The 24,639-nt window shown below is 39.8% G+C and overlaps 1 protein-coding gene and 1 long non-coding RNA gene across 2 annotated transcripts in view; both read left to right on the top strand.

Moving 5' to 3' along the window:
- Positions 1-5,267: 5,267 nt before the first annotated feature.
- On the top strand, positions 5,268-10,109 carry LOC112860812 (kelch repeat and BTB domain-containing protein 7). Its single transcript, XM_086711229.1, has one exon. It carries the CDS (start codon positions 5,493-5,495, stop codon positions 7,530-7,532), a length of 2,040 nt encoding a protein of 679 aa, XP_086567355.1. The 5' UTR covers positions 5,268-5,492; the 3' UTR covers positions 7,533-10,109.
- A 6,972-nt stretch (positions 10,110-17,081) lies between these two features.
- Positions 17,082-24,639, top strand: part of LOC147584743 (uncharacterized) — a 57,556-nt gene continuing 49,998 nt past the window's right edge. Inside the window, exon 1 of the long non-coding RNA XR_015252826.1 lies at positions 17,082-17,684. This is a non-coding gene — a long non-coding RNA (uncharacterized LOC147584743). The remainder of the gene's footprint in view (positions 17,685-24,639) is intronic.

Genomic DNA, 24,639 nt, shown 5'->3' with positions numbered 1-24,639 from the left:
CTGTCTCTCTCTGTCCCAAAAATAAACGTTGAAAAAAAAAAAAAATTTAAAAAAACATTGTGTGAATCAAAGCAAAATGAACATAGTCTAATAAGCTATGCTATGTCAAGTGTTAGATTACGTCATTTTCATAATTCTTTTTTTCCCAGAAGAAAACCACTAAATACATAAACCCCAAAACATGATTTCTGCAAAACTTCACTAAGAAAGTGAAAAATTATAAGAGGGAAAGCAGTAGAAAAGGGTATTGATTTGTTACGATTTATTCATTTGGTGATCAGTGTTAACACTCTATACATGCCAAGGAAGGGTGGGCTCTAAGAGGGAATGAGGGCAAAAGGAAAAGTGCTTCTTCAGACAAAGGCTGAAGAGGCTCCACCTTCCTGGAAGGAATCCCAGACCTTAGCACCACCAAGGTCTTTGCCCTTCCCTCGTCCTCCAGCTCTGGCTTTTCCTTCAAGCACACACTTTATTTGGAGGGAAAAAATCAAAAGTTGGAGCTATGAACCTATTAAAATCTTGGATGCTCTTTTTTTCCAAACCTCTATATATGTACAAATCACTTGGGGATCTTGCCATGATGTAGATTTTAATTCAGAAGGTCTAGGGCCTGTCGTTCTGCATTTCCACAATTCATTTCATTTCCACAAGGTCCCAGGTCATGGCAGGTACTACAGACTAACAAACACCACTTGGAATAGCAAAAATCTAGGATCTCTATTATTCAGTGAGTACTTTCAGTTGTCATACATACTATTTTTGGACAATGAGTTTCAATTAAACCTGTAATCCTGCTTCATTCAGATAGACTGATGAGCCTCTCACACTATGAAGATAAACTTGACATCTTTTAATTGTTAGTAGAAAAATGTTAGGAATCAACTAATAAGCCAATAATAAATCAGGGTTCTTTGTAAAAAAAAAAAAAAAATCTGGAAAGCCAAAGTTTATTGCCTCATACGCACAATACCTTTAGAATACCAAGGAATAACAAACTTTATTTAAAAAATAAACTTAGGGGCCCCTGGGTGGCTTAGTCGGTTGAGTGTCCGACTTCGGCTCAGGTCATGATCTCACAGTTCGTGGGTTCAAGCCCTGCGTCGGGCTCTTGCTGACAGCTTAGAGCCTGGAGCCTGTTTCAGATTCTGTGTCTCCCTCTCTCTCTCTGACCCTCCCCTGTTCATGCTCTGTCTCTCTCTGTCTCAAAAATAAATAAACGTGAAAAAAAAATTTTTTTAAATAAACTTAGGGGTGGCTGGGTGTCTTGATGGGTTAAGTGTCAGACTTTTGATTTCGGCTCAGGTCATGATCTCCATTCATGGGATCAAGCCCTGTATTGGGCTCCACACTTATAGCACAGAGCCTGCTTGCGATTCTTTCTCTCCCTCTCTCTCTGCTCCTCCCCCGCTCACACACGCACTCTGTCTCTCAAAGTAAAGAAACTTTAAAAAATAATACATAGGGGCACCTGTGTGGCTCAGCTAGTTAATCATCCAACTTTGGCTCAGTCATGATCTCACTGTTCATGGGCTCAAACCCTGCATCCAGCTCTGTGCTGACAGCTCAGAGCCTGGAGCCTGCTTCAGATTCTGTCTCTCCCTCTCTTTCTCTCCCCCTCCCCTGCTTGTGTGCTCTCTCTCTCTCAAAAATAAATAATTAAACATTTTTAAAAAATAAATAATAAGTAAATAAACTTAGAGATATTTTTCCTCTTTTTTAAAAGTCTATTTTGTTTGTTTTGACGCGGGGCTTGATCCCATGAACCGGGAGATCATGACTTGAGCCAAAATGCAGAGTCAGATGCTTAACCAACTGAGCTACCCAGGTGCCCCAACTTAGAAATATTTTTAATTGACTTTGAAATTGAGTCAAGGGATCTAAAATCAGCAAACTACTACAAACAGTCAAAAAATTAAAAGACATGGTCTTTAAAAGCATATTCTTGTGTTGGTGGTCAATAATGATTAGAAGGATGTGGAGGCGGGTGCTTCCAGGTTGCTGGCAATGTTTTATTTCTTAAGCTGAGTAGGGTTACACAGGTGTATTCATTTTGGAACGAAAACTGGGAGGAAGGGGTTCCAGAAAGCAGAGTACTCAAATACATGGAAACCAGTCCACAGAAACAATTTCCAGAAGTCCATGAGACATACACGCATGCACATACACACAAAGTCAATCAGGAGCAACATTCAGAGGGAAAGGTGAGAGGCATTGCCCCAGGGAAGAGGATGTCTGATCTGTAAGAAAGGAATGTTGAAGTCACCCAGAAATGGAAATGGTGGCAGTACCAGTGAGACACTTCAGCCTCCTCAGAAGAAAAGGGCCAGAGTAGATCCTGCTGTTGGAAACATTCATGAGCAGAGTTGAAGTTAAACATTTCTGAAGAACTAGGGGATCCTGGGTGGCTCAGTCCGTTAAGCATTCGACTTCCGCTCAGGTCACAATCTCAAAGTTCATGAGTTCGAGCCCCGCATCGGTCTCTGTGCTGACAGCTCAGAGCCTGGGGCCTGCTTTGGATTCTGTGTCTCTCTCTCTGCCCCTCCCCTACTCATGCTGTGTCTCTGTCTCTCAAAAATAAATAAATGTTGGGAAAAAAAAAACATTTCTGAAGAAATAAAACCACGATTGTTGATGACTGAGGTGTAATTGCCAAGCAAAAACAGTTCTTTTATCTTCCTGTCAAGAAGAATATGGAGTCCATTGTAAAGGATTATGCAAATTATAAGAAATCTTGAGGAAACACAGAAAATAAAGGACTTTATTTTAGTGCTGTTAATGAAGTTGTGGCAGGAATTTAAAAAATAAAGTCTTTAAATAAATAGATAAAATGGGTATACCAATTTATATTCCTATGATGAGTATATGAAGGTTCCAAAGAGAACCTACCAACACCCTGTCTCTATCATCACCAACATTAGCATTTTTGACCTTTTTAAAGTTTAGCCATTCTCATGGGTATGCAGTGTTTTCTCATGAATTTAATTTGCATACATCTGAGAATGAATGACAATGAGCAGCTTTTTCATGTTTTTATTGACCACTGATTTGTGAATTACAGATAGATATATATATATAGATTTAGATATAGATATATATGTAGCTTTCGCCTATCAAAAGCAGTGAAAAAAAAAGGGCAAGCATAGCAATATATGACTTACCTTTTTTTTTCACTGCTTTTGATAGGCAAAAGCTTGTAATTTTGTCAAAGTTTATTTTACCATTTTTTTTTATGATTGGTGTTTCTTGTGTCCTAAAATCTTTGCATACCTCAGAGTCAGATTTTTTTTTTTTTTTTTTTACATTGTGCACCAGTTGTTCAGCACCATTTGTTGAACAGACTTTCCTCTCCCCATTGAATTGCTGGGTCTCTAAAACCCATTAGAAACCAATGCTGGGTTTCTAAAATTTTAAATTCAGTACCTCAGTTGCATTAGCCACATTTCAAGTACTCAGGAGCTATCCGTGGCTTCTGGCTACCTTATCAGTTAGCACAGACATGAAATGTTTGCAGCATCACGACCTACTGTGGCAGCACTGCTCTAGAATTTCGGGCACAGTACCAACTAAATACTTTGGATTCTGTAAAAGGTCATCTAAACCAACTAACAAAGAGCAGATATAAGGAAGTTAAAAATCAATCACTGAACTGATACACAGTACCTAACAGTCAAATTCAAAGAAACAGAAAGTAGAATGGTGGTTGCCAGGGGTTTGGGAGAAGGGGGAAAGGCGAGTTACTGTGAATGGGGACAAGCTTCAGTTCTGCAAGGTGGAAATAGTTCTGGAGATGGATGGTGGTGATGGTTGCAAAACAACGTGAATGTACTTACTGTCAAAGAAATGTACTCTTAAAGAATTGTTTCAAACGGTAACTAATGCATATTTTACCAATATAAAAAAATTGTAAATTGCTTTTTCCCCCAGCTGTTTTAGGGCAGGGGAGAAGCAATCAGTGTTACTAATGAGCTAATTCTCTCAAATGTATCAGAGGGATACCCAACAAAGGTACAGGAGCCCGGAGCCCTGGAGTATTTCCAGTAGAAGCTCTTCAGCTAATAGGAAAAGAGAGCAAAACAATTGTTATTCTCCTGCTATGTGTTATCCACCTATCAATGTAATACTAAAGATTTCATTAAGTTGTGGGAACACATGACAAGCTAGCGGCAAAAGCAACACACTTTTTAAGTAAAACTTCTCTAAAACAGAACAAATCCCAATCTTTAAGCACTTGATTTTGACAATTTAATAATATTAGTCAATACATATATAAAACACTTTTGTAAAGCATAGACTGAACTATATTAATTCAAAATATTAGGACATGTACGAATAGGAAGCTCTGAGGATCTTGTGCTTTAGTACAATACAAGGTCTGTTTAAATATTTTATTTTAAAATTCTCGTTTAAACTCCTTAATAAAGACAATTCCATAATCTTCAACCGATTTGTGGAAATGAAAGGAGCAGTATTAGACGACTTGAAAACACTATTAAGAACTTTATGAAAATAATCTTGCTCCCCAGGAGGAAGTATTTGGTGAGATAACCCACCTCTTTATGTGCCTGCTTTGCATTTTTGAGGCCACCTGTATGCGATCCTCTAGGACCTCATCTTTGAGACATCCTAATGAACCTACGGATATCGTTTAGTATTGAAAATATTGTAATAACCTTCGGAACCTTTCAAAAGAAGCGACACTAAGAACTGGAAGTTTTCTTGCAGAAATTGCTCACGGTTTCACATGCGGGTACGTTATTTTTTAATAAATTCCAAAAGAAAGGCTAACAATGATTGAATCTATATTCTAGGTACGGTGTTCAGCATGTAATTATTCTAATCAACAAATATGTATTGACGCGTCCTATGCAATTTATCTCCTTTCACTCCAATCCTATGAAAACTATTATCCCCATTTTATAAAGACGAAAAAGTTCTCAGAGAGTAGTCACATAAGGAATACTAAAACAGAGATCTTGCCCTGGAACTTCGAAGCCAATTCTCCAAACCAACAAACCCAGAAGAATTAACGCTTTCAAATTCTGTTAACTAAAACAGTCCGCCCTAAGAAACCTCGCGATATCACTCAAACTACTACTCCCAACATGCACAGCGGCTTCGGTCCGTCCTCCTATCCCCTTGATTTTGGAGGGCCCCAGCGTGCCTCGAGGCACGAAAGGCAGCCTGGGGGTTGTAGTTCTCGTGGACGCCTACCGGTATTGCCAGCGCGGCAGTGGCGGCTTTCTCGGTTCGGTCCAGCCGGTCTTGTAAGGTAGCTGAGACGGAGAAAGGGCGCGGAACTGGAAAAGGGTGAGTCAGGCACTGTCTACGCGATAAAGGGAGGCGGCACCGCGGCGTAGAGCTGAGTTAAGTAAGTGCGGCCCCTGCTTATTCAGGGACGCCGCGATCTAGCGCCAGCGAGAAGAGGGCGAGGAGGAGCCAGAGCCCGGTCCTTGCACCCATTCTCGCCCTCGCACCCCGCCGCCATCTCCATCATGCAGTCCCGGGAAGAAGCTCCGCGCTCTCGCCGCCTGGCCAGTCCCCGCGGCGGGAGGAGGCCCAAGAGGATTTCCAAGCCTTCAGTTTCGGCTTTTTTCACGGGCCCGGAGGAGCTGAAGGACACGGCTCATTCTGCAGCTCTGCTGGCACAGCTGAAGTCTTTCTACGACGCGCGGCTGTTATGTGATGTGACCATCGAGGTGGTGACACCTGGCAGCGGGCCTGGCACCGGCCGCCTTTTTTCCTGCAACCGTAACGTGCTGGCTGCCGCGTGTCCCTACTTCAAGAGCATGTTCACTGGTGGCATGTACGAGAGCCAGCAGGCGAGCGTGACCATGCATGATGTGGATGCCGAGTCCTTCGAGGTGCTGGTCGACTACTGCTACACAGGTCGCGTGTCGCTAAGTGAGGCCAACGTGCAACGCCTTTACGCGGCCTCTGACATGTTGCAGCTCGAGTACGTGCGGGAAGCTTGTGCCTCCTTCCTAGCCCGCCGCCTTGACCTGGCCAACTGCACTGCCATCCTTAAGTTCGCTGATGCCTTCGACCATCACAAGCTGCGATCACAGGCCCAGTCCTTCATCGCCCACAACTTCAAGCAGCTCAGCCGGATGGGTTCAGTTCGGGAGGAGAGTCTGGCAGACCTGAGCTTGGCCCAGCTGTTGGCCGTGCTGCGTCTGGATAGTCTAGACATAGAGAGTGAGCGGACAGTGTGTCATGTAGCAATGCAGTGGTTAGAGACGGCTCCCAAGGAGCGCGGTCCCAACGCTGCGGAAGTCTTCAAGTGTGTCCGCTGGACACACTTCAGAGATGAAGATCAGGATTACCTGGAAGGGCTGCTGACCAAGCCCATTGTGAAGAAGTACTGTCTGGACCTTATCGAAGGGGCCCTGCAGATGCGGTATGGTGACATGTTGTACAAGTCTGTGGTACCAAAGCCAGAGAGCAGCAGCAGCTCTATTGTATCTGTAGCAGAAAATCCACCTCAGAGACTGGGTATGTGTGCCAAGGAGATGGTGATCTTCTTTGGACACCCTAGAGACCCCTTTCTCTGCTATGACCCATACTCAGGGGACATTTACACAATGCCATCCCCTTTAACCAGCTTGGCTCACACTAAGACTATCACCTCCTCAGCTGTCTGTGTCTCTCCAGACCATGACATCTACCTGGCTGCCCAGCCCCGGAAAGACCTGTGGGTGTATAAGCCAGCCCAGAATAGTTGGCAGCAGCTTGCCGACCGCCTGCTGTGTCGCGAGGGCATGGATGTGGCCTACCTCAATGGCTACATCTACATCTTGGGTGGGCGAGACCCGATTACCGGCGTTAAATTGAAGGAAGTGGAATGCTACAGTGTTCAGAGAAACCAGTGGGCACTGGTGGCTCCTGTGCCCCATTCCTTCTATTCCTTTGAACTAATAGTGGTTCAGAACTATCTTTATGCTGTGAACAGTAAGCGCATGCTGTGCTATGATCCTAGCCATAATATGTGGCTGAACTGTGCTTCTCTTAAACGTAGTGACTTTCAGGAAGCCTGTGTCTTCAACGACGAGATCTACTGTATCTGTGACATTCCAGTCATGAAGGTCTATAACCCAGCCAGGGGAGAATGGAGGCGGATTAGTAATATTCCCTTGGACTCAGAGACCCACAACTACCAGATTGTCAATCATGGCCAAAAGTTGCTTCTCATCACTTCTACCACCCCTCAGTGGAAAAAAAACCGGGTGACTGTTTATGAATACGATACCAGGGAAGACCAGTGGATTAACATAGGTACCATGTTAGGTCTTTTGCAGTTTGACTCTGGTTTTATTTGCCTATGTGCTCGCGTTTATCCTTCCTGCCTTGAACCTGGGCAGAGTTTCATTACTGAGGAAGACGATGCACGGAGTGAATCTAGTACTGAATGGGACTTAGATGGATTCAGTGAGCTGGACTCAGAGTCAGGAAGTTCAAGTTCTTTTTCTGACGATGAAGTCTGGGTGCAGGTAGCACCTCAGCGAAATGCACAGGATCAGCAGGGTTCTTTGTAAATATTTTGAATCACTAAGATGTTTCTACTGCTATGGAATGTATCTTTAAAAGATATCCTTTCCTTTTCCAAAAAAAAAAAAAAAATGTTGATTAGGACTGCAGATTTGGTTTAGAAAGGGTTATGTTTGAATTATTAATGTAATGTTACAAAATTTTAACAGTCCAGGAGATCAAACTATATAATAATTTACTGTGCTAAAAGTTGAGATTAAAATATGCAAAAAACAAACTATATAATTGATTAGAATGCTTGGTGGTTTTTTTCGTTGTTTGAGTATTTGTTGCACCAGTGGATTGTTTTGGTTAGTTACACTGTTTATATTTTAACGATCTACCTTAGTCTTCTGTTAACTTCATAATTCTGTTTAGTGCTGCAAGGAATTTAACTTTTTAATTTTCATAGTATAAAATTGGACTAGAAGTTGTTTGTAGGGAGTTGAAGGTTTATATTTTCCTTCAGAGTAATGAAAGTAGATTTCCCAAGTTTTGAACTAGCCAGTTTTTAGTATTATAAGTTAATATAGTTTGTTCAATTTGGTTTGGTTTTCTCCTCAATGCAAAGGAAAAAATCGGATATATATAGAGGTTATAAAATAGAGATTTCGTTTTGATAATGTGCAGAATGGTCTTAAGCGATCACAGAAAGTGAAAAAAAAAATCAGGATTCTACTGCTTTAAAAGAAATTTCACTTTTAATTTTGGAATATAAAATGTATTTTCTAAAAGTGACCATTTTTCTATCTTAAAAAACATCCATTCTGGTAGTGTCACCAATTATTTAAACACCCTTCTAAACCAAAGGAAAAAAAAGAAAAAGAAAAAGTAACTTGCTTTGTAAGATCATATTTTTAATCTATCTCTTGTACATGCTTCATTGAATCAAAGGAACAATCCTTTTGTTCACTGGACATATGCTTGAGTAATGTAAATTTTTATCCATTGGTCATTCCTAGTCTTAAAAAGTTTATACGCTCTCCTAAAATATTTTGGCTGTATAGTTTTAGTGTTCATCTTAGAGGATTCTTCAGCAGGAAGTGATTTATTCTTTACTGTTTTTGTGAGGTAATACTGGTTTTGAAAATACGTTTAAGCTAAAAAGAATATTTTATTGAGATCAGTGGTTGCTGCGTCTATCAACTCTAAAATCAAGTGCCAGCAGAGAACGTTAAAACTTTAAGCTGTGTATGGAGCTGTTTTGTGTAGCATTGAAATGTTCTATCAAGTTTTGTCAGTCACTGTATATGATTATCAGCTTGAAGGTATTTTTGTATTAAAAATTGACAGTTAAAGAACATAAGTGGATGATGGCATTTGGGGCCAATAGTGAAAGTATGTTTCCTCTAAAATATTTCCCTAGCAGTGGTATATATACAAGGTTATTTTATTAGGGTATTTCTCTGTGAACCATGCTGCAGTCTTTGTTTTTTGTCTCTTTGTTTGTTTTTGTATCACCATAAAGTAAGGGAAAATCCAGAAATAGAGACTAAATCACACAAAATTGATCTTGTTAAATACAGAGAAATATAGGTGCTTACCTTTTGAGGGTCTCTTAACACATATGATTGTCACAATGCATATCCGTGATAAATGGTGTACATAATATAGATGCTTCTAGCCTATAAATTTTTCTATACCGACGTAGAATCCTCTTTCTGCATCTTTGTTCCACATGTTAATTCCTCTTCTGTTTATTCTCTAGTAGCCGAATGCCAGCATTTTTTACACCATGGCACAGTACTGAGAAGTGTGCTCCAGGATAGGGAACTGAATTTTGAATGAAAAAAGAGAGGGAGAGAGAAAAGGATTTAAAAAAACAAGCACACAAATGTTTTCTTAGCCATTTTCATTGGGCATCTGAAGAGTCCATAGGACGTTCCTGTTTAACATTATTTCTAGTGAAATAAGATTCTTGCTCTAGCAATATGTTCCTAAGAATGTCTTCCCTCAAAACAGTAAACATGCTCTAGTGGCCTAAGGCTACTTTTTGTTCGTTGTGATATCAGGGATGTTGTTATAAGCACTGGTCTCAGCTTAGAAAGCTGTTTCTTAATAGTGTTATTTTTTGGCCAAATTTCTTCACCAGTAACTTCTTTTTGATAGCTTTTTGTTTTGTTAGGTTGAAGTAGGACAGTGCTGATCTCAACCAGATTATCCATCTGCAGAATTAAGGTATGCAACTAATTGATACAAGACAAATTCTGTAATTTGTCATTTTCATCCTTCGAGTTAAGTACAAGCTAATTAGCAGTAATATCGCGGTTTACAAAGAAGTTTTTTGGGGGAAGAATTTTGGTTTCGTGATATATTTGTGAATTAGGGAATAGATGTTAACCATTATTTTATAGATAAGTGATTTGTATATGGTTAGTTACAAATAAAAATGGCACTAGAACCCAGGCCTTCTGAACTCTTAATTTAGTGTTTCTGATAAATGTAGAATACCCTTGCTTGTGCAGCAAGTGACCCAGCTAGCAATGTTGAAGTCCCTTCTTGATGGGAAAGCAACTTTGTCTCAGTTTTACAATTAATTGACACACCTTTTAGCAAATGCTCAATAAAATATTGTTTGCAGGGGCTCTTCTTTGTGAGATTTAGAAGGATCTTAATTATTTTTTTGTATCTCTATGTCTGAAAAGCTCAGAGAATCCAAATTATTTTACATACTTCAAGTGATAAGTGTCATTGGCATTTTCAGAAGGATAAAAGACTAATTTAGCAAATAATTTGCTTAATTTGGGTTTAGGATTAAATTTAAATGATAGTTCCTTTCTTTCTCATCTAGTTGTAATGTTTTTTCTGCTTTGTACCTGGACCTGATGAATGTGTCGAAAGTTTTTGACTCATTGCCCAGAAAAATGTACATGTTCATGTTTTCATAATTTTAAGGGTGTTAAGACACTTCTGAAGTTCTTCCACACACCCAGGATAAGAACACTTGTGACAGAGTCCCAAGAACACTTCTACAAAAGGAATTTACATTTTTTTTCACAAGGCATATTGCTCAAATATTTGTAAGGGGAGAAGAGCATTATTAAGTCGTTCCCAAAATAGAGCTAAAGAGATATTATATACTTACTATCTGAAAGGGATGTGAATATTAATGGGTACCTCACAACTGAGACAAATTTGACATTTCTGCAGTGCAAATTTCTTCATGATTAACACAAGAATAGTTAAGTAACTATTGGGCGCCTGCGTGGCTCAGTTAAGCGGCCGACTCTTGATTTTGGCTCAAATCGTGAATTCATGGTTCGTGAGTTAGAGCCCTCTTGGGCTCTGTGCTGACAGCTGTGGAGCCTGCTTGGGATTCTCTATCTCCCTCTCTCTTGCCCCTCCCCTACTCGTGCTCTGTCTCAAAAATAAATAAACATTAACAAAAAGAATAGTTAAGTAAATGTAAGTGGTGTAAACAAATGAATAGATGCTTATAGCCTGTAAATTTTTCTATACCGACTTAGAATCCTCTTTCTGCGTATATGTTATGCATATGATTACTATCTAGGACAACTGTGTATAACGAGAATTCAAAACAAAATATAGGTTCCAGATGTTTCAAAGTGCCAATATCATAGCTTTTTATTAGACATATACCTAAGTAGCAAGAGTTGTTTATCTCCTAATGACCAGGTTAATAGGTGGTTGGAAGAGGGCATCTACCCATAAGAAATCTATTTAAAATATAATCAATTTGCTACTCACTGCTCATTAAACTAGAAACCAGTGCTTTGCCTGATGTCATTTTTATCAATTTGTACTGAAATGAGGAAAATATATAAAACGTGGATGAATGAATTGTAAAATTATTTAATGGAACTTGTTTTAACGTTCATAAGTTAGAAATTTATAAAAAGTTTGCAGCCTTATATTAGTCCATTAAACTTTTTTTTTTTTTTCATTTTCTTAAGTTTATTTATTTTAGAGAGAGAGGGAGAAAATCCCAAGCAGGCACCATGCAGTCAGCAACAGAGCCCGATGTGGGGCTCAAACTCAACAAACTGTGAGATCATGACCTGGGCCGAAATCAAGAGTCAGATGATTGACCGACTGAGCCACCCAGGTGCCCCAGTCCACTAAACTTTAAAAGAAAGTTTGTCTTTGAGATTCTAAAGTGTGGTCACCAGAATGTAGACATCTCTAGTCTGCCTACATTTGAACTTTGGGGATCATTTTATGTTGTTTCTTAGCTGTTTCACTTTGCCTCTGTCCTCCCATCAGATCTCACCCACGTCTTCAACAACACCATTTCATCATTACAACTAATTTCAAGAAATATTCATTATAGCAAATATGATGGAGCAGGAAAGTATTAGGAAAAATTATTTCTAGAGAATGTAACTAGCAATCCTAAGAGAATTGATAAGCTACTTTTAGAACCATCAAATGGTTAAATACGTACAAACTAGGTTTTTGTTTGTTGTTTTTTGATGAAGGAGAAAAATGGTGGTCATCAAAGCTGCCAAGTCTTAGAGAACCATATTGGCAATAGGTTCTGTGTCCTTTCCTTGACTCTGGGCCATCCTGTCACCCTTATCTATGCCATCAGCTCCAGTTCCTTGTTTCTTTAACCTTATGGACTAAACATGCCTTAGACACAGGGTGGGTAAGGAACAGATATTGTAGCATATCATTTCCACCATTTTGAGACATTTTCTCAGTAACCGTTCCTACTCTGGATGGTCACCTCTGCAATGGAATTAACAGTTTATAGATTCACCTCCAAAGCAATTTTAGCAGCTTGAAACCACCATATCTTAGTCCAGAGTGTTGAGGGAGGGGAGAGAAAACTATTCCTTAATTCTGAAGTAACTAGCAAATAACAATGGCTCTTACTTCAAGGCACAGTCTGATCAGAGTCTCAATGTCCTTATGGCTGTCTTTGTATAGAGAAGATACCATGGGGTAATGTTTTCCTCTCAGTTATACACTAGTTATGATCTAGGTGTTGTTGTATGTATGTGGAGACCCTAGAGCTGTTTTAATAAGATAGAGGATTCTCCTATAAAACTCCAATCTGTTATGTTGCCCCTCATCTAAAAAGTCATGTGAGGACAGGCTCTCTGTTTTCCCATTCTGCTATCCTTAGGGTATAGTTTTGGTCCACATGGTCCAAGCTGGTTTACACTCATGTCCATATTCCAACTATAAGGAAGAGGGGAAGGGGAGGACACGACCCTTCCCTATAAGGGAAGTTGCATACATCGCTTCCAGTCACATGACACTGGCCAGGTCTTAACCACGTAGCCACACTTAACTGCAAGAGGGTCTGGGAGAGGGGTGCCTGGGTGGCTCAGTTGGTTAAGCATCTGACTTCAGCTCAGGGCATGATCTGACAGCTTGTGAGTTTGAGCCCCGTGTCAGGCTCTGCTGACAGCTCGGAGCCTGGAGCCTGCTTGGGATTCTTTTTCTCCTTCTCTCTGCCCCTTCCCTTCTCATGCTCGCTCTCTCTCTCTCTCTCTCTCTCTCTCTCTCTCTCTCCTCTCTCTCTAAAAATAAACATTAAAAAAAGAGAGAGAGAGTGCCCGGGAGAGGTAGTCTTTTATTCTGGGTCAACATGTATCACGTTAAAATTTACAGATTCCTTTTTGTAGAATGCTGAAGACAGATATTGTATAAATCGCAATCTCTACTGTATCATCTGTCAGGCTAGATTTTATGACATGGCAGCCAAAATTATTCCCAGGATGCCCAATACCCACACCCTACCAACTTACAAACCCTAGAGGGAAAACGCAGTATTTTCTGATATCTCTGGCAGATATTCCTGTCTGGATAGCCATCATTTGTAATAGATGAAGTTGGGGGATAAGAATGTTGAGGAAGACAGTTAAGGAAATACCTTCAATAAAGAGTTATAGTTCCTACAGACAGTAATAGTTCCAACAATGGGAATCTTCAGGTTCAGCATGTATTTTGTTTTGACCAGACCCTAGGATTTGAGGGGAAGTCTGGAATGAAAACAACCTGGCAATGTTGGTTAGTTAGGATCAGATCATGGAAGCTTTGTATGCCATGGCAAGGAGTTTTTGCATAGAGTGTGAATTTATGGAGAAATTTTAAGTAGGGACTTGACACAATTGAATTTGTTTTCTTGAGACTCTTCTGAATGAATTGACAGTGCAAGACTGTGGGGGCAAGAATGGTTAAGGGAATGCTGTTGTAGTCCAGTGAGATGATGTGGTCCTCAGTAGGGGCGGCAGTGGTGGGCTTGACTAGGAAGACACAGATATGAAAGGTTAAAGAGATTGAGCTGGACCTATAATTGTATGTTTGGGGATGCAGAGAGCCATCGGGTATATGAGAAAGGAAGGACTATAGACTATCTCCCAAGATTCTTGCTTGGATATTGTGTTAGTGTATAAGCCAAACTTCTGTGCCAAAGAGGCCCTAAGATCAAAGATGGAAACCTGTTTCTGTCCATTGAGTCCAGAAGTGAGTAGTAATAGGGCTGGCACGGTGGTTCTGCCCAGTAAGTTCTTCATGAGTCCAGGTTCCTTTATCATTTTTCCTCCAACTCCTAGTGAGTTGTCCTCATCTTCACAGGCAAAGCACACTCACTAGAATTATGTCTATATTGTGGCCTGCAGGAAAGAAGAAAGAGGAAATGCAAACAATTCCTTCTTTAATGGACTTTTATATAATTTTGCCATTTTTCACTGGGGAGAACTTAGTCTTATCACCATATCCACCTGCAAGGTCGACTGGGAAATAGTCATTAAAGGGGTAGCTCTGTGCCCAGCTAAAACTCGGTGTCTATTACTAAATAGAAATAAACTAACATATTTTAAAATAGACATGTCCAGGCTTCCTGTATTCAAATACAGGCAATTCACAACAGCATTCAGGCTTTATTGTAATGGTGGTCATTTCAAATCTCCCTCCTTCCACAATAAGTTCACACCCACAAGTTAAATTCCACGTAATCCTAGATAATGATTTTTCACAAACAAATGTGCCCCTGAGATACACATACACACACACACTCACACACACTCATCACATCCTTGTCATTCAGGTCTGCCTCATCCCAAGTATTCCTAGAAATGGCAGAAATTCAGCTTTCAGAGGTCAGGGTTCTCTCCCTGCATGCCTGAACTCGTTTCCAGTCCCCTCTTCTCTGGACACCTACTGCTTAGTCTTTTCACTCATCCCACACCCCAAGAGCTCTCCATATTACCAAAAGGAAAAAGAGAATGAAGAAGGGCAATTAGATGTTTCTGTCACGGTTGACTAAGTGGACAGTGCTGTCAGTGTATTTGAGACTCTAGGAGTCAGATCAGATTTGGAGACACTGGTAGATGCATGGGGTGTCCCATGTCACACCAACTTCTGATTTCAGCTGAAGCTATGGCAGGCACTCCCAGACCATGATAACAGGCCACTTTGCTTTTCTGGCTCAAGGTTTTCTCTTGAAAGATGGTTCTCTTTGGCAGTGCTCTTGCAACAGCACAGGAGTTCAAGGAGAAGTGCATGCCCCCAAAACAGTCCTTAAGCAAGGGATGATGGGAATTGGTAGATCTATGCTACAGCATCCCAGTTTCAAGAAAGGGACAGCTGTGCAGTGCCTTGTACATGGATCTTCAGAGGGCCCCCTGCTGGACTGAACCCCAGTCTCTCACCACAGTAATCAGTTCTGTAACACATCTTCCCTGTATTGCTTCAGGGTACAGCCAACCATGTCACATCACAGAAACTTGATTTGGTCACTGGTGGTATTTTGCAAGAAGTTTCAGATTTGAAGATTTGCTTGGGGGCAGAAGCCAAGAAAGAATTAATTAGAATGAGTGAGATGAAGCTTTGCCACGTGCCAAATATAGGTATACCCAGCCACTAAAGGACACAGGCAAGTTCGAGCCTCACAGCCCTTCTTATAACACAACAACAATAAAAAAATTCATGCTCTTATAAAACCTGCGCTGACAAAAATGTTCTGCCTGAATCTAATTAAGCCATTAGAACAAACTTCCAGTTGACAGGAAAGACCTGCCAGAAGGATGAATTAAAATCCCTATAAAAAAGCAATCAGCAAAATCCAGAATGTGAGATATCCAGCAGGACAACAACACAGTGTCAACGGTAATCTATCTTCCCTCACATGGTAAGATGTGAGGAAGTGGAAAAGCAAGCATGGGCTCTTCTTTGCAAGCTTGGATGGTACCTAGTGAAGGAGAAAATACCTCAGGTCATGGTTTTGGTTGCTTTGAGTCTTAAAAACTTTACTATGCGTGGGAAAAAATCCATTGAGAAAGTAATGAGGAGCCTGAGCCCAGAAGCTCAGAAGAAGGGAGGAGATGGACCAAAGCACAAGGGCCAGGATCATACCGGAACAAGAGCCACAACCCTTCTTCTTCCAACCTTGGAGGAAGAAAGGGAGGCTTATAGAGAGGGACCTGGCCTGGCTGGCTCAGTCAGAAGAGCGTAGACTCTTGATCTCAGGGTGATGAGTTTGAGCCCCACGTTGGATATAAAGATTACTTCAAATAAATTAAAACTTTAAAAATTTCTTAACAAAAAAGAAATTTAAAAAGAAATAATCTCACAGAGATAGAGATGTATTTCTTAATTCTTTATTTGAATTAGGATGCAAGTTTTTCTGCTGAAAGAAAGGGAACAGCTTGGAGGAGAGGGCGCACCTATTCAAAGGTGAGTTTCATAAGAGCTGGGGAGATAGGGTCAACTTCATCTTTATATCCTTCATAACACCAATCAAAGTGCCTTGAACAGAGTTGAGAAAAACATTTAAGACTGGAGCTGTTACTGTAAAATAGGATTGCACATATCTTAGATTTTAACAATATAATGTATATTACAAAAATTTCTATTTTAAAAATAATATTTAGGTAGCTTGAATTTCTTTATATAATTATATTGTTTTAGGGAGAGAGAATCTCAAGCAGGCTGCATACCCAGTGCAGAGCCTGATGTGGGGCTTGATCCCACGATTCTGGGATCATGACCTGAGCTGAACTCAAGAGTGGGACCTTCAACTGACTGAGCTACCCAAGACACCCCTTTATATTGTTTTAATCACTAGGTGATTCTTGATTTTTTGTCAATTAGAATCATAGAATACTTTTCTTATTTAAACCTAAAGAACTTTAAATAATATAGCAAGGGTCACACTGCTAGTTATTAAGAACACTGGGATTAGAACTATGTTTCCTCTCTCTTAAATCAGGGCACTTTCTAGTGCACCCTCTTGCCTCCCAAGTATCGTTTATGATGAAATCTACACCATTTTTCAACATGTACACCACCATAAGCATAGGACTGGGAAAGTAAAATCTCAGCTGTTCTGCTTGAGATATATTCTGTCCTCCAATCTAGTTTTTATGCACCATAGAGCACTAAATCTGGAATCTCTGCACCCCATACTAAGAACTCTGAATAAAGAGATTTCCAGACTTAACACAAAGTCATCTCAGCATAATTGAGGAAGAAAATGAAAAATTAGTTTTAGTTCAAAATAAAACCCAAGAAAACCTCCAGTGATCAAATTATAAATTTTATATATCAAAAGACATGGTATGATTTTTTAGTATTACATTTGATATTTATACTATTTATCTTTAGTATTATATTTTGACCATTTCAGTTCAGATACAGTTCAGTAATCTGAAATCAGAGCACTGAGCTAATTTAATAAATGTCAAAGTTTTCTTATATTTAAATTCACAGCTATGATATTAAATATGTCAAGGTAATAATAAAGTGTACTTTCTCAAACACTACCTCGATTCTATGTGTTTACTGAAAACCTTTTTAATATATGTTTGAGGAGCAATAAAGCAGTCTCTAAATTTGAATCAGTTTGCACAGTATTGAGGTTCAGATTTAAAGATATGATTATGTCATTTTACTTCAAAATATAATCTAAATTTATCAAAAGTCTGTATACATTTCTCATCATGAAATTTTGAATCACAGCTGGAATCAATATGAAAATAACTATGATATAATGTTTGAGGTCTCTGAAATGTCGAAGACTCTTAATATAGTCAGTTTCTGATTTTCTAGGAACTCCGGTCCTTCCTTTTTTCCATGCTGGCTGTCTACCAGCTGTGTTTGTGAATGTTCAAGAGAAGATAAAGGATGGAGAGCTGGAATCAGTCAACCGAATTGCTTGTCAGGAGACTCAGAAGATTTGGAGAAAGGTGAGGCACAACCAAGTATTTAAAATAAGATCTCTAAGCTCAAGATCCTGTTCATTTTTCTCTATGTGGTTACATCAAGTTTTCCCAGCACCATTTGTTAGAGATTCTCCTTCTCTCATTGGGTATTCTTGGCTCCCTTGCCAAATATTGATTGCCTTTATATGCAGGAGTTTTTTTCTGGGCTCTCTATTATGTTCCATTGATCTGTGTGTCTATATTTATGCCAGTGGCATACGGTTATAATTATTATAGTTTTGTAATACAGGCACACTTTGATTTACTGTGCTTTGTTTTATTGCACTTCACAGATATTGGGGGGGTTGTTTTTTTGTTTTTGTTTTTGTTTTTTACAAATTGAAAGTTTGTGGCATTCCTGCACTGAGTCTATCTATTGGCATCATTTTTCCAATAGCATCTGCTCACTTTGTGTTTCTGTGTCACATTTTGGTAATTCTTGCAATATTTCTGAATTTTCACTCTTATACTTGTTATGGTGGTCTATAATCTTTGGTGTTACTATAGTAACTGTTCTGGGGTACCACAAATCTCACGCATATAAGATGGAAAACTTAACTGATAAATGTTTTGTGTGTTCTGACTGCTCCACTGACCTGCTGTTTCCCTGTCTTCCTCTCCTTGGGTCTCCCTCTTCCCTGAGATACAACAATATCGAAATTAGGCCATTGAGTAACCCTGCAGTGGCCTCTAAGTGGTCAAAGGAAAGGGAGAGCTGCACTTCTCTCACTTTAAATCAAAAGCTAGAAATGATTATGCTCAGTGAGGAAGGTATGTCAAGAGCCAAAATAGGCCAAAAGCTAGGTCTCTTGCACCAAACAGCTAAGTTTTTAACACAAAGGAAAAGTTCCTAAAGGAAATTAAAAGTGCTACTCCGTTGAACACACGAATGGTAAGAAAGTGAAACAGGCTTATTGCTGTTTTAGTGGTCCGGATAGAAGATCAAACCAGGCACAACATTCCCTTAAGCCAAAGCCTAATCTACAGCAAAACCCTAACTCTCTTCAGTTCTAGGAAGGCTGAGAGAGGTGAGGAAGCTGCAGAAAAGAATGTGAAGCAAGCAGATATTGATTTATGAGGCTGAAGGAAAGAAGCTGTCTCAGGGCACCTGGGTGGCTCAGTTGGTTAAGCCTTTGACTCTTGATTCCCGCTCAGGTCATGATCTCACAAACTGTGAGCCCAAGCCCTGCGTTGGGCTCCATGCTCACAGCACAGTCTGCTTTGGATTCTCTCTGTCTTTGTCAAAATAAATAAAAATAAACATTAAAAAAAAAAAAAAAACCAGAAGCTGTCTCCATAACATAAAAGTGCCAGGTGAAGCAGTAAGTATTGGTATAGAAGCTGCAGCAAGTTATCCAGATATAACTAAAATAATTAATGAAGGTGGCTACACTAAACAACAGATTTTCAGTGTAGATGAAATAGCCTTCTATTGGAAGAAGGTGCCATCTAGGACTTTCATAACTGCTCTGCTTTTATAAACACACCTTTTCCCTCCTCACTTCCATAACCCTTGCCAACTCTAGACTGTAATCCATACCTATTTTTTTTATTAACAGAATGTTATGTAAATGGAACCATATGGTATGTAACCTTCTGAGACTTTTTTTTCACCCAGCATAATTTTCCTGAGATGTATCTAAGTTTTCTGTTTATCAGTAATTCACTTTTTGATGTAGACATTCCAAATGTAGTAACAATCCCCACAAAATCTTCTCCTCCATAAAAGCAATGAAAACACTAACAAAAACTCTTAAAATAAATTTATTGGAACTATGGAAATTAACTAAAGGCCCGCTACATTCTGAGAAGTGTTTATTCAAGAAAAACAGATGAATCTTAATAAGAACAATAAGTCTGGTGGCATTCTAACACACCCTAATCCCATCCCTCTCTCCTCAGCTTTATGGGAGCCTTAAATTCAACAGTTTCACAACTATAGTACCTGTAAAAAATAGCAATTTAGCAGCCACCGGAGGAGACATAATGGATTTGGAGATCCCTAAAAGCCCTATCCCCAGAGATTTGCCTCTCTGATGGCTCACTTAAAAGCTCCATTACCAGGATTCATCTTTATTTGACCTATTTCAGAGTACACTCTGTGAAAAAAGCTTAACATACAGGGCTTTTGGGGGAAAAAAATCAGTGACACAACAAAACAAAAAAATAGGTAAATTGGACTTAATTAAAATTAAACTTTTGTTCTTCATATGATACCATCAATAAAATTAAAAGACAATGTAAACAGAGAAAATATTGTCAAATTATATATCGGATAAGAGATTTGTGTTTAGAATATATAAAGAACTCATACAATTCAATCATAAAAATATAAACAACCCAATTGAAAGTGAAGAATGGGTTTGTATGGACATTTCTCCAAATGGCCAACAAGCACAAGAAAAAAATGTTCAACGTCAATAGTCATTAAAGGAAATACAAAATCAAAACCATATTGAGATACCCCTTCATACCCTCATGGATTGCTAGAATCAAAAACAAAATGAGGGGTGCCTGGCTGGCTTAGTCAGTGGATCATGTGACTCTTGATTACAGGGTTGTGGGTTCAAGCCCCTCACCGAGTGTGGAGACTACTTAAAAATAAAATCTTTTTTAAAAAATGAAATGAAATAAACAAGAACATCAAGAAACTGGAAAATAAAAAGTTCTGGGAAAGATATGGAAAAAATTACATCCCCATAACCTGCTGCTGGGAACCTAAATGGTGCAGTTGCCTTGGAAAACCATTTGCAGTTCCTCAAAAAGTTAAACAGAGTTACCATATGACCCAAAACTATCACTTTTAGGCATATACCCAAGAGAATTGAAAACATATATCTAGAAAAAACTGGTACACAAATGTTCATAGAAGCATTATTCATAACTGACAAAGAGTAGAAAAAACTAAATGCCCATCAAGTAATAAATGGATGGAAAAATGCCAATATCAATGCAATGGAATATTATTTGGCCATAAGTAGGACTAGAGTTCTGATACATGTTATGGCTGGATGAGCCTTGAAAACATTTTGTTAAGCAAAAGAAGCCAGACACAGAGGACACATATTGTATGATTCCATTTAAATGAAATATCCAGAACAGCCAAAAACACGAAGACAGAAAGTACATTGGTAGTTAACTGGACTGCGGGGCTAAGCATATGGAGTGTCAGGAGGAAACAGACATTCACTGCTAATAGGCATGGAGTTTGGGGAGGGCACTGAAAATATTTTGAAATTCATGGTGATTGTTACACAACATCTAACTAGATTAGATATCTAGTTTTTACATCATGACTATACTAAAATTGAGTGAATTGTAAACTGTAAAATGATGAACTTGGTGGAGACTTCCAAGGAAGATGGTGGAGTGGAGGATCCTAGACTCACCTCGTCCCGTGAATACACCTAGATAACACCCACATCAGTGTAAATAACCCAGAAAATGCCCCAAAACCTGGCAGAACAGTCTCTCCACAGTTAAATATAGACAAGAGACCACACTAAAGAGAGTAGGAAGGATAGAGATGTGACCAGAAGCCACAGTCCCTGGGAGGGAGGGATGCCACTGGGCAAAAAGAAGAGAGAGGAGCAGACCTCCATTAGGTACCCCAGGCATGGGGAACCCACACTAGAAAGACAAATCCCCATAACTTTAACACCTAGAACTTTAAATATCAATCTCAAAGCATGTGCTAGAGGGACGGGGATCTTTGGGTGACCTCTCCATAAACATCTGGCCGGTGGGCAAGTGCCATTTCCCTCCCCAAAGCCCCAACCTAGATGTACAGACACCTGTGGTAACCAGCACAGTGCCAACACTCTCCACCTAACTTGGTAACAGTGTGCCCTGCTACCACCCATGTTCTGAAGATACATGCCCTCCATCCCAGCCTTGGCAAGAGTTTTCCCAGGTACAAGGCCTCTCCCTCAAAGGACCAGCACCAACCTTGCTAACTGCATGTCTAGACCCTGTGTTCTTCTACAGACCTCTTTCCTCCAACATGCCCTTGGCAAGAGTCAATCCAAAGCAGTGCCACAGGCTTGGCACTGTGCAAACAGGAACACCACTCCAAAGTGACTCCTGCCCTAAGGAAAAGGAAAGATAACCACACATATCAGTCTAACTAATGCCCCACCAGTGGGCTGGGGGCAGACATCTGGTCTAACTGCAGGCCACACCCACCAACAAAAGCTTCTCAGAAGACAATACAGGGGGACACCCTGTAGCTCAGCGCTACCGCAGCTCTGGCAAATGTTTTATCTGACCCAACACAAGGCCAAGGCAGCCCCAGACTGGCCCACTAGCAACACAGAGATGAAATCTTATCACAAAAGGCAAAGAAAACCATTGCAGACGACTGGACTGAAGGCAAATGTTGTTCACCCACAACAGTAGGATGTATGCAATACACATTAGATAAACCCCTGAAGAATCAGGTTCTGGTGAGCAGGAGACATTACACTGCAGGGCACTACAGGATCTCTTCTTCCTAAGGCCACTACTTGTAAGAGGGGGAGATGTAGCTGACTTTCCTAACACATAGATACAGAGAATTTGACAAAATGAGGAGACAGAAAAATGTGTCCCAAATAAAAGAACAGGAGAAACTCACAATTGAAACAGAGATAAGTAATATGACTAATAGAGAATTTTTTTTCCTTGATAGAGTATTTATTTTTTTTAATATGAAATTTATTGTCAAATTGGTTTCCATACAACACCCAGTGATCATCCCAACAGGTGCCATCCTCAATGCCCATCACCCACTTTCCTCTCCCTCCCACCCCCATCAACCCTCAGTTTATTCTCAGTTTTTAAGTGTCTCTTATGGTTTGGCTCCCTCCCTCTCTAACTTTTTTTTTCCCTTCCCCCTCCCCCATGGTCTTCTGTTAAGTTTCTCAGGATCCACATAAGAGTGAAAACATACCTGTCTTTCTCTGTATTTAAAGTAATGGTCAGGGGCGCCTGGGTGGCGCAGTCGGTTAAGTGTCCGGCTTCAGCCAGGTCACGATCTCGCGGTCTGTGAGTTCGAGCCCCGCGTCAGGCTCTGGGCTGATGGCTCAGAGCCTGGAGCCTGTTTCCGATTCTATGTCTCCCTCTCTCTACCCCTCCCCCATTCATGCTCTGTCTCTCTCTGTCCCAAAAATAAATAAACGTTGAAAAAAAAAAAAATTAAAAAAAAAAAAAAAAAAAAAAAAAAAGTAATGGTCATAAAGATGCTCAATGGACTGGAGAAGAGAGTGGAGGACATCAGTGAGACCATCAATAAAGAGATGGTGCAGAACCGGTTTGGGATTCTGTCTCTCCTCTCCTCCCCTCCCCAGCTTGTGTGTGTGTTCTCCCTCTCTTTCAAAATAAATAAACTTAAGAAAAAAATTTTTAAGAGATAGAAAACGTAAAAAAGAACCAGAGATGAAGAACTCAATAACTGAAATTTCAAATACACTATGGAAAGCAATCAAGCTGAAGAAGAGAGAGAAAAAAGAATAATAAAAAATGAAAATATATTGAAGGAACTCAGAGAAACCATCAAGCATAATAAGATTACCATTATGGGGGCACCTGGGTGGCTCGGTCAGTTAAGCTTCCAACTTCAGCTCAGGTCATGATCTCACAGTCCACAAGTTCGAGCCCTGCATCAGGCTCTATGCTGACAGCTCAGAGTCTAGAGCCTGCTTCGGATTCTGTGTCTCCCTCTCTTTCGCCACTCCCTCATTCACATTCTCTCTCTCTCTCTCTCTCAAAAATAAACATTAAAAACATTTTTTAATAAATAAGATTAACATTTATAGGGATCCCAGAAGAAGAGAGAGAAAAAGGTGTGAAAATGTATTTGAAAAAATAATAGTGGAAAACTTAACTGAATCTGGAGAAGGAAACAGACTTCTGGATCCAGAAGGCACACAACCCAACAAAATCAACCCAAGGAGGTCCACACCAAGACACATAGTAATTAAAATGGCAAAAAGTAGGATAAAGAGAATTTTTAAACTACCAAGACAAAAGAATACATTTACATACAAAAGAAACCCCATAAGGCTAACAGCTGATTTAGGAGCAGAAACACTGCATGCTAGAAAAGAGTGGCATGATTCAAAGTGCTGAAAGAAAAGAACCTACAACCAAGAATACTCTATCTAGCAAGGCTAACATTGAGAATAGAAGGAGAAATGAAAAGTTTCCCAGACAAACAAAAGTTAAAGGAATTCATGACCACTAAACCAGACCTATAAGAATTGTTAAAGGGGGTAAGGGCAACTGGGTGGCTCAGTCAGTTAAGTGTCCAACTTTGGCTCAGGTCATGAACTCGCTTTTGTGAGTTTGAGCCCTGTGTGAGGCTCTGTGCTGACAGCTCAGAACCTGGAGCCTGCTTCGGATTCTGTGTCTCCCTCTCTCTCTGCTCCTCCCGTCCTCACACTCTGTCTCTCTCCCTCTCAAAAATAAATAAAGATTTTTTTTTTAATGTAAAGAATTGTTAAAGGGGACTCTTTGAGTGGACAGGAAAAACCATAAACAGGAGTAAGAAGTAGGTAAGACATAAGAAGGAGTAAGAAGTGGGAAGCACAAAGCAGTAAAAATAAGTATATCGATAAAAATCAAAGGATCCAGAAAATAAAAGGATGTAAACTATGACACCATATACCTAAAATATAGGGGGAAAGGGATAAATAAATTATAGTTTTATAATGGGTTCAAACTAAGCTACTATCAACTTAATATAGACTGATATGTGCATAAAGTATTATATAATAAACATAATGGCAACTACAAGTTAAAAACCTATAATAAATTTGAAAAATATAAAGAGAATGGAATCCAAGTATATGACTAAAGAAAGTCAGCAAACCATGATAGAAAAGAGAGAAAGAAGAAAGGAACAAAGAACTACAAAAACAAAACATGTAACAAAATGCCAATTAATACATACCTGTAAGTA

The sequence above is a fragment of the Puma concolor genome, chromosome A1 (genome assembly GCF_028749965.1).
Source record: "Puma concolor isolate L17-30 chromosome A1, mPumCon1.1.hap2, whole genome shotgun sequence".
Classification (NCBI taxonomy): Eukaryota; Metazoa; Chordata; class Mammalia; order Carnivora; family Felidae; genus Puma; species Puma concolor.
The sequence above is the reverse complement of the archived record's forward strand: the minus strand, read 5'-3'. Positions and strand labels throughout refer to the sequence as shown.